Below are 11,205 nucleotides of genomic sequence, written 5' to 3'. Positions count from 1 at the left end.
GGGTGGAGGAGAAGGTTCTGGTTTTGTTTTTGTTTCTCACTATCTCTATTTTAAATTGGCAATAAATTAGAGTCTGTTTTGCCTGTGATGATAATTGGTGAGCGATCTTCCTGTCCTTATCTCGATAAGGAGCTTTTTTGTCTGTTTTCTCCCCCCCGTCCTGCTGAGGAGAGTGAGAGAGCGGCTGGGGGGGCACCTGGCAGCCAACTGAGGCCAACCCACCACAGAACTTTACTGTTCACCCATTTCCAGATGTAAGTCTAACAGATATTTGTACAGTCTTGCAGAGGACAAACCTGCGAAGTGTCAGGCATGTTCTCCTTCTGCTGCTACACGCTTTACAGTGCAAATTCTCCACTGAGGGTTTCTCTCTCACACTACATACCTCATTTTTGACCAAATCAGTTTGTTTTCTTGCATGATGATCATTCTAGAGTCATATTTACACATGAAAATACAATTTTTAAAAGTAAATAATTCTGAATGCGAAATTCAGCCCTGCTGGCAATAGCACAGGCTCTGTCATCACAGTTAAGATGCAATAAATTACCTTTTGTTGTTTTTTTTTTCTGAGACGTGTTCAACTCAAAACCTGACATTTCTAAACCCATGGTCCCTTTTCATCATCTTAGAGAGGCAGTAAAAAAATTTCAATAAAAAGCAAACTTAATACATTATGATTCAAGGAAAAGATTTTATTTTAGGGCTAACAAGTTGATAATAAATAAAGGAATATAATAATGTATAACAGATGTTCTCATGCACTTAACATACAATAACGCTGGCTTACACTGCTGTTTGGACAAATTGAGAAGAGGTATTTGGCAATGTTGTAAGTCTGAATAGGTTAGATATTATAGAACAAGAAAATCTTTCAGATGTTTTTACATTTCTTTTATACAAATTCAAATAAATATTAATACATGTTTTTCCTCAGATTTTGTGTTCACTTTTAACATGCCTGATAACTAAGCCACAGTAATATACAACTGCCAAGAAAGAGTATTTATGAATTATACTTATTAATATTCCTAAAAATGTTATCATATTTATGTCACATTGTGCAAGCTCTTTAGGTAAAATTAGATTTTAGGAAAAACTGCAGAAAATTTAAACTCATTAAAACATACCCAGTGCAAAGGCCAGTCTAGTCCACACGTTATGGAACTGTAATGTAAGCCAATATAATTTAAATAATAAAACATGCCTATATGATTCGGAGGAAGCTGAATATGTTTTATGTTTTAAAGATCTGACATCTAATATGCAGATTCTGCAGTATCAGACATTTTTCAAATCTTCATGAGATGGCAAAATAATGTTAAGACTTTATAAGTAGGCTTTTTTTTTTTTAGGATAACTCACAGTAACAGTACTACAGTGGCCAAAAAAGACAAACTATTATAATAGAAATCAATCTGATTAAAAAATTAAATATTCCAATTAACACTGAAAAAGTGTTTGTAATCATTATTTACAATTCAATGATACCAGTGTATAACTCCACACAGTCAAAGTATACCACTTTCCAAGCAAACACCAATTCCCGTATCCCCATTCAAGCATTCGATAGTAGTATGTTGTTTATGCGCAACGTATCAGTTTAAAGAAGGAGATCGATCTGTGGTCCAGAGTAACTCTATATATGGCCATTTGGTTTGCAAGCAGCGTTTTACAGGAGTGTCATCGGTCTGTAGCATTGGTTCTTCAAAACCCATAACAACTGCTGTGCCTTCTACATACATGACCTGTCAAAATAAATCCAATTATGTCAGCCTATCTTTGTTTAAAAACTCATAATGTGCAATGATTATTTCACCGGGTTCGGAGATTATTTGTTATGAAACTTTTTTTTTTTTACTACAAAAATCAAATCCATGAAGTTTTATAAACTTTTTTGTTTTAAAATTAAATGAGGTAAGAAATCGAAAAAACCTAATCCCTTAGACTCGAGTGCCTGATAATCCTGATCAGGCTATATCCATTTGACTGTTTACTTCAACAGACAGTAAAGGCCAAAACTGGAGGGAAAAAAAAATCTAGGAAATGCAATGCAAAAATTCTGTGACAACAGATCTTCTACTACTGTTGCAGTTGCAAAGTTTGATATTGTTATTTTTATAAGGACAGTGTTCCTTAGACTTAATGCTATGGAACTGATTTTCCATAACATAGAACTTCAGTTGCAAATCAGCTCTATTCATAAAAAATATTTACAATGCTATAAGCAGAATCTCTTGAAAACAAAATTTGTTTAAATTTTCTTGATTTTGTATAGATGTTCAATAGTAAAGATAAATGCATCTTTGAATGCTTTTGCCTATATTTCAGGTATGAAACTGCTGGAGATTTCACAGGGGTAATTTTAAGGACTTAACTCCAAGCTATTCTGAAGACTGAGCATATTCATTTTCCCAAAGACTCTTCTTACTTGAAGTTATTTTTGTTCCTTATGTGAATTAGTGCCTTATACTCTGCGACCCTAAATTCTAATTCAGGAGCTAACTTAGAAGCAGTCACGGTGTGTCATGGATACCGCTCCTTCCATGAAAGCTGAAAATGGAACAGGTAATTTTTGTCCCCCACTGACTGGTTCCAAAAATACTGATTTTTTGATGCAGGTCTGGAGTACTAAAATATTTCACCAAAAATACGAAACATATCAACATGGATGTAGGGTTTACTTATAGAAGTTGCGGTTTGTCCGTGTTACATCTCCATTGTCTATTACAGTTCAGATCCCACTTCTCACAGATAAGCATGAGAAGTACTCCATTGAAAACACGTAGCTTAAGAGATCTGTCCAACTGATCTACATATATGGTAGTATACTAGCTAAAATGTGATCAGGAGCACAAAGCAGTTTCCAATTCCAAATACATAATTTTGGAAGAAAATTATCAAAATAATAGTTTTGTAAAAAGTCTGTTTCAAGTTACAGTATTTTGCCTGTAACTATCATCAGTTTTATAATTTAACACAGGAAATCTGTTCTGCATCATAATTGTTATTAAGGCTAGATTTATGTTTCTTAAATCTTACCTTTTCATTATAGTTAGATTGCTTCAGTCCATTGTAATGGTAAACAGTGAATGACTCTGAAACCCTGGAGTCCTAGCAGAAAAGAGGACCGTTAATTTCACGTAACAAATACACCGTGCCTTGACAGTCTCTTCTCTTTACAACTAAACAGATGCATTTAAACAGGAAGACTCAAGGGAATTGTAAAAAAGTACAATTTCTTTTAGATGACATCATCTCTAAGATTTTGTTCATTTTATCTTTCTCATCAAAAATAGTAATGTCAATAAATTAATGGGTTAACGCCCCCAAGAGCAAGTTGCGATGTTCTGTGTTCCTCTGGACACTTTAAGTTACAACTTCAGCACTGAGCATGTAGAAACTGTCCCAATTTTTCAAGTCAGACACCTTACGCAGTAGCCACATGCGCGTGTATTTATGATGGTCTGGATGCTACTAAGTTAAATATTTCCTAAGGACCAGATCCAGCCTCCAAGCCCCCAGCTGAGAGCTGAAAAGTTATTCACGCCCATGCCTGCCTCACTGCAGGCACCCGCTCAGCTGAGCCTCACAGCAGATGAACTGCAGTTGCCAACCTTTTACCGCTCCAGGCGTTTCAATGCCTTAGTCCGAAAAGGACTGAAGAGCTTTGCATTTCACTGAATCAGGAAACACAAATGAGGGGTAATATCATCTCTTTTGTGCCTACTGGACCAGGCTCCAAACAAAAGCTTATCGCTTTTTAAAGTACGTGGAGGTAAAGGCTGGAATGCAAAGAAATCTGCTCAGGTTGCAGTTACATCCATCAGGTTATGAAAAGCCCTCATTCGTTTTTCTCCTCTTAAATGATTCAACCCCCTTCTCTCTGTATGGGTCTCTCACAGCAACCCAGGCTACTCAGTGGAGGGAGGGTGCTGAAAAGGGAGGTAAGCGGTAACTCTGCCTACAGAAGTTGCTTCACAGAGATGAATAAAACCAAGCTTTGCTGGGAAGGAAAGAGGACACTTAATTCTTTTCCCCGGGGAAGGTATGCTCACCCTGAAGGAAAAGAAGGGCTGATTTCCAGTTCCTGTCTCGTGGATGTTAAGAGTTTTGTGCAGGAATTGTTTCCCAAAAAAAGGGCTACCAGAGAATTCAAGAATCCCTCTCTCCAGGTGACTGCCCTAAGCACTAAAGAGTCGGGCTTGCTCTCTCAGGCGGAATGATCTTTGAATATTTTTCTTCTAAGCCAACAGCTTTGAAAAGGAAAGCTGAGATCCCTTCCTGCTTTTGAGGTGGAGTTTAGTACTTTCTAGGAGAGTAAAATGGGGTTTTGAATATTCTCAGCAAAGAAGGAATCGAATCTGGATCTTCCAAGCACTAGGTAAGTTCTCAAGGGGAACATCAACAATTCCAACCATCACTGGCATCTGCTATTTCCTCATAGTATTTTAAAGAAAGACATTTATCTTCATTTCTGCAGAATTTCACTTTCAGAAAGAATTCTGAACGAGGCTCCTGCTGTCTGATCCACAGAGCACAGACAGATTGGACAACACATCTGTGCCCTCAGCATTCATTCAGTAACTGATACTGGCAGGTCCCAGTCCAAAATGTGCTGATTGTTCAGCCCGTACCCTTACGGCAGTAACCCTTCCCCCATGTGCTGTACTGGACCCAGCAAAGGTTCAACAAGCAGAGGCAAAACTGAGTGGTGGGGAACCACGTGCAGCAGGGAATTAGTACTTGATGGACAGGCACTGACCTGGGGGCTCAACCTTACAGCAGGGAAGGAGTTTCTCCACCAACCCCCTAGGGGACTATGGTGGGGATCTGCCCATGATTCCACTACGCTCCCTTCTCCAGCTGCCTTCTTCAGGCAATGATGCCCTTCAGCAATAGGCAACAGAGGCAGCAGCCCCATACCATGGCTCTTTTCTCCTCCAGCTACCTACGACCCACAGTAATGGACAGTTTAGGCACAGCCAATCATGGAGGATGTCCTTTGGCTTTCTGAACTTCATTCTAAGCATCTGGGGCCTAAAATTAAGCAGTGGAGGCTTCCAGATTTGCAAGTGTACTATAATTGCAAGAAATAAGATTAAATTACATTCAATTGTAAAGCTATTTCCAATTCTGGTTATACAAAGGAAAGGAAGAAGAAACAGTTGGCAAATACACAATGCAGATGTAATTCTGTAAATCTGGAGAAAATGAACACTCTAACTCCTTCTTTTTCCTCTAGGTGATGAATCATCTCTTAATGATGCATTCAGTCTCTACCATCTTTGGCAGTGCAGCGTCTTCTCAATGGCCGGACTGTTTCATAGTAGAAAATACTGCACCCAAACAGTTCTGCACAGACCTTAACAAAAACGGTCTTGCTGAAGGCATTTTAAAAATGTCAGTTTCACATTTCCATGGTTGTAAAAATTAAGCCACATAGTTTCAATGACATGTTAAGCCACAAAAGCCTCCAAAGAAGTACTCCTTTCAGCCCTTCTCTTGCCTCACCAGCCTGTCTTTCTGTCACTGGGGAAACCCTCTCTCTCCTGCCGATACAAGCATTTGCATGACCATGGAACAAACCTCCGTAAACCTGCAAAGGGAGCTCTCCTCCAGACCAGTTCCCTGTTCTGGTTTACCACATATCTGTACCAAGAGGTTGGTGGTGGCTGGAGGGTGGCAGCACGAGGGCAGGACAATGCAAAGGGAGTGCTAGGCTAACACGTGCTTCCCAGTGGTGGTGCTATCTTATCCAATACATGGAACAGATTGAGAGTTTGAAAATAATTTTCCATTACCCTGGCAGATACTGACTTCCACATATGCTGAACATAAGTCTATCATGACATTTTGTTAAACTGTCAAAAATGTTACATTCTTAGAGATACACATTAAAATAGTTTTAAATATGTTTGTAACCTCTTCTCTTTTAATAGCAATTACAGCAGACATTTGTAATACTGATAAAAACAGTGCAGCCGTGTGTTCTCAGAAAAAACAAACTCAGATGAACTTTCTGAGTAGGGAACCAGTCCAGCTTCATATGCAAAATGATTATATATTTCCCAAAGTTAATTCTAGAACTTGTCGCTACAATGGAGTTTCCTTCCAGTGTAAAGCTGACAAAATCACAGACACCTTATGCAAAATGGAAGTCTACAGTTTGTTGGGTAATACAAGGAGTTATTTGCTGGTCAGCTGTGTCGAATGCAATACCTACTATTAAAACCAGCTCTGTGATATTGATGGAAGTGTTCGATGAGTCTCAAAGCCAAGCAGAATAGACAATGCTCTGCAGCAATAAAGCTACATTGATTACCTGCTCAGGGAAAAATTCTTGCAGAAAGGGACCCAGTAATATGATGCCCAGTCCTTCTGGGTCTAATTTGGTCTTCATGAGGTTTACACTATGACAAAAACATGGAATATAAAAGTATGAGTAAGCCATTTTTATTCTTGCATGACCAAGTTATGCTGTGCTACCACAGTGCTGGCTGCCAAGTATAGCAATACTATTCTATTTTTAACTGTAAGTGACAACTGCACCAGAATGGCACGCAAGTTGCCAAAACATGGTTATTTTTAAATAAAAGTAATCTGTTATTTTAAATTAAATAAGTGATAGTTCTGAAGGACCACCATATTTGGTAAAATAATTTGAAACCCATATAATCTACAACCAGGTTTACAGCCCAAAAGGCATTTTGCTGTCTTGTAAGCATTCTTGAACTTAGACACACAAAAGAGTCATCTTTTAAATACAGCTCCATAACTGCCAAACAACCTGTTCTGAAATGGAGATCTGAAAAGCCTCCAAGATTTTCTAAGTACACTGAAATAAAATTAAGTTGAACAGATACATTTCTTATTTACACCACATCCTTGATATCAAAGAAGCCAAACCCAATAAATAATGAAAACATTAACAATACTAACCCAAAAGCCTTACTGCATGAATATGGTATAATTTCAAGTCACTACAAATGAATGTCAATTATAACTTTGTATTTCTACTTAAGCAATGTATTTCTACAAGCATCAGATCGCTTAAACATTTATTTGCATCTACCCATCCTTTTGCCTAAGTTACAAGTTGTACCGTACACAAGAATGTCCTCACTGGGTCAAACCAACAGAGCATCTTGCCCAGTATCCCGTTTCTGACATTGGTCAGTAGTGGATGCTTATGATAGAGTACAACAGGGCAGATACAGTGATATCCTTAGTTTACCCTCCCCATTTCCAGCAGTCTGCTGCTCAAAGACATCTTCAATGAGAGGCAGTATCTAAAACACAAAGATATATATTTTTTCTTTCCATGCATGTGCCTAACTGGCTTTGAACCCATATACACTTGTGGCATTTAATAAGATCCACTCACAAAATTAAAATTAAACTATGGATTCTGGGAATAAGTATCTCCTTCTGCTTTGAACCTGTCACCTGATAATTCAGGTTAATGACACCTCATTTTTTTTGTATTGGGAGAAGCAATTAATAATCATTCCCTATTTACTATGAAACTCCTGATTTTAGAGACCTCTCTTACATGACAACAGTTGTCTCTCTTTTCCAGGTCGCACAGTCCTAACCTAGTTCTTCCTTGTACTAATGCCATTCTGTACCTTCAGTTAGCCTTGTTGCCTTCCTGATACCTTTCTATAATGTTCTTTTTTAAGATGAAGTGTCATGCATTTATACAGTGGCATAATTCCTAGAAATCCCACTCCATATGTCTGCCTATCACTGAGTATCAGTTTAAATCTAAGATTTGTTTCCTGAATGGTAATATCTGGTTCACAGCCCAACAATGTGTATGCAAAATAAGGATTGTTTTATCCCATTTGCAATCAATCTACATTTACTGTATTGAGACTTCTATCTTCCAGTAACTTCTGCTGCTCTTCCACACCATTTTTTAGTATCTCAAATACTTTTGTATCGGCAGCAAACTATCATATAAATCCCTACCTCCAAGTCCTCGCTGGTGCCATGACAAACATCACAGACCTAACACAAATTCCTGTAAAATTCCCCTAATGATCTCCCTCCATTAAGAAAAAATGACATTTTTATCCTTTGATCAGTTATTTATCTACAAGAAAACCTTCCTTCCTACCACATGTTTACACATGAAAGATTTACATGTAATTTTCCCCAGATAGGCCTTCAACTCCTTTTCTAAGTACTGTTACCTGTTTGTCACCTTCTCACTCTGGTACTGTTTGGTACCAGGACAGTTTACAGTGGTATGTAACCTGAAAGAGTTCAGCAATTTTATTCTGATGTTTCTTCAGAATTTTGGGGATTTTACTCATCTTGACACTTCAGACTCTTAGTTACTCTGACCACCCCTAAAAAAGTTTAAGAGTGGAAACCTCCCTGTAATCTTCCCAGTGAAGATGACAACTATTGTCTTCCCCAGTGAATATAAAGAGGAATTCACTACACTTTTCCTACCGACTTTGAATACTTTATAATATTGGGGATCACCTAGCAGAACTACAGACCTTCTTACAAGTCTCCTGGTTCTGATGGGCTTAAAAAAAAATACTATTAGCTTTTATTTTATAACTCTGCAGATTATTTGTTAGAAGATTTTAACTCTGCTTTATTTTGTACTTACATTTAACATTCCATAAATGTAGATTCCTCCCTATTTTTTTCATGTAGGCACTACATTTTCCTTTCAGAAGACATAGTCATAGCTTCTCATAGCTGCCTTGTTTACCACCAAGGTCTCTCTGCTGCAGGCAGAAGGTGTCTTTCTAACCTCTTCTTCATTATTGTTGCATGTAAGCATTTTATCCTTCTGGCTACCACTTATGTGCCTTCATTTTTAAGTAGCTTCCTTCCTTGGTCCTAACATATTACTAGTAGTAAATAATTTGGCTTCTTTTTGTTTCTGCCTCAATAGACACAGAATGCGTTACGCAATTCTTAAGAGAGTGGCTCTGTTAAGGTCCTTGGAAGAGGAATTTTAAAATTCATACAACTGAATGTGATACCCTACGAACTATGTTAATTTAATATCTAAAAAAATTTTCACTACTCAAGTGAGACTACAACTGAGGATTTGCACGATACTGGACTTTAATTGCTCGTTCTTACTGCTCTCAAAGTACAAAATTTAAGATATTTCAGTAGCTGTCTGAAACCTGCTCAAATTCTTGAAAGGCTGTAACAGAGTTCTAAAAGCATTATGTTTGTAAACAGAACCAAGACAGATTTAAGTAAAGATACTTAAAATTAAGTAATAAAATTGAAGCAAGCTATATGCTCACTAATGAAATACAAGAACTGTTTAGAAATGCAGAGCCATACTACGTTTTCAAGCATGGGCAGTGTACAAAATTAAATCAATTAAGCAGGAGGGGAGATTTAATAAAAATGGATTGCTCTATGTTTCAGCTGAGGCTTTTTCATTCAGCAAACAGCTGACACTGTTCAGTGTTACTGGTATTACAGCAGAGCTACCAAAACCTGTGTGTGTACTTGCTTCAGTCACTTCCATGCAAAGTGAAGCATCTGAACTGGGGGTAATGAATGCTGGGGTGATGATACTGTTGGCCTCTGCACTGTTATGGCTGAGAAGTGTGGGGGACAGAAGCCTCCAGCACTGGTCAGAGAGACAGATAGGATAAAATGTTATAAACCAGCTAAACCTAGATTGACAGATGTAGTCAAATTGCTGCCCTAAAGACTACCAGATGGTTTTAAGAAACAAAGGGACAAACCAAACAAGAGAGCTGGGTTCTCAGATGTATTTACTAAAAGACCAGAAAATTTTACTAAAATCACATGCAATGGCATTCAGTACTGGAATGGCTAATCCACCTTGTGAATTCATGTCTGCTCTGTTAAGATTTCCCCTCTATAATTCTTAAACTCTAAGCAGGTCTGACCATTATTCATCTTGAGATTCTGAGAAGCTTAAAGCCTTTTATTAGATGATCATAAAGAATTTCCATTTAGCCCTTGAACCAAAAAATGTAAAATGTATACTTGGAAGCAATGCCTTTAATTTGACTTAAAAACAAACAAACAAAAAACAACCAGAAAAGCCTGCAACTAATTTGAAATGTGTTATTTATACTTGTGTTCCCCACTAAGTAGACAGGATGTCTTAGAACCAAAACAGAGTAGGTCCTGAAGACAGTAACGTTAGGCAACATTTTTATTTAAGAAGAGATGCTTCAAGACTGAATATTCCGTGGTTTGATCATGGCTTTTCAATATAGCAGGCCTTCTGACTGGCTCTTCCTACATCCATCTATAGTTGTTGTGTTATGCACAGTAAAATAGGCCAGGGCTATGCCACAAACACCCTGAAGGCCAAACAGCCAAATGGAAAAACTGCTGAATGCAGAAAGAGGATTTCTGCAGATTTACTGAGGCAGCAGAACAAAAAGGCCAGAAGAAAGCTTTTCAGACCTATTAAACTAAGGGTTTTTTTCTTTTCTTCTCTTTAAAAAAACTTTTGCAGATTTCACTATTTATTGACACGATATGAATGCTAGCCTTTACATCTTCTATTGTCTTTGATTTTAGTTTCCCAGGTGTTTCTTCAATTTTCACTCCTATTCCCCACTGAGAACAGCTCAGTAAACGTTGTTGTACTTTGTAACATTTGAAAGGACAGAAAACGGCAACAATCAAATTTCAGATGGCTGTGGTAAGTAAACTCACAGTCTCCACAGCCTTTCTACAGGACCAACTAATTTAGGCCCCAATAAACTAGACCATATGCTTATGAAAGAGCAGAAACATCTTTTGGAGATGTACAAAAGTTCAAGCACCTAGCTCTCCTTTCTGGGTTAAACATTTAGTGGCAATGTGAGGTAAGCTTCGACACTGAAGGTTAACTGCTGCCACTGAATATTAGTCCTGTCTGTCCACATAAGATCCAAAATAATTTACCTTTTTCATTTGATAGTTTTATCTCTAATCCTAGGAATCAAGGTGTCATTTCTGGAAACAAATTACATAAACACTACAAGGTACTGAGCCCTGGTGGAAACAAAAATATCACTGAAGCCATTCCAGCTTCAAACTCTGTAGGTAGACCCAGTGGTAATCCAGTGCTAATCTGCCTGGGAGGTCTGTGTGCCTCGGTTGTTTGACTCTTTTGTCACATAGTTTCACCCTCATTAACATACAGAAATATTTTCACAACTATCTCCTCAATACATAGTAATG

At 37.8% G+C, this 11,205-nt stretch overlaps 1 protein-coding gene across 3 annotated transcripts in view; it reads right to left on the bottom strand.

Annotated features, from left to right (window-relative positions):
• Nucleotides 1-708: 708 nt before the first annotated feature.
• Nucleotides 709-11,205, bottom strand: part of MINDY3 (MINDY lysine 48 deubiquitinase 3) — a 49,684-nt gene continuing 39,187 nt past the window's right edge. For 2 of the 3 annotated variants that reach the window (XM_035897141.1, XM_035897151.1), the window contains 3 exons: nt 6,326-6,413; nt 3,043-3,114; nt 709-1,748 (listed from right to left, as the gene is read on the bottom strand). In XM_035897141.1, the coding sequence (XP_035753034.1) occupies nt 1,599-1,748; nt 3,043-3,114; nt 6,326-6,413 (310 nt within the window). In that variant the 3' untranslated portion in view covers nt 709-1,598. The other variant, XM_035897147.1, reaches the window with a different exon arrangement.

Source organism: Egretta garzetta, unplaced genomic scaffold, assembly GCF_000687185.1.
Source record: "Egretta garzetta isolate BGI_Z169 unplaced genomic scaffold, ASM68718v1 scaffold30, whole genome shotgun sequence".
NCBI classification, from domain to species: Eukaryota; Metazoa; Chordata; class Aves; order Pelecaniformes; family Ardeidae; genus Egretta; species Egretta garzetta.
This window is presented reverse-complemented; position numbering and strand designations above follow the sequence as displayed.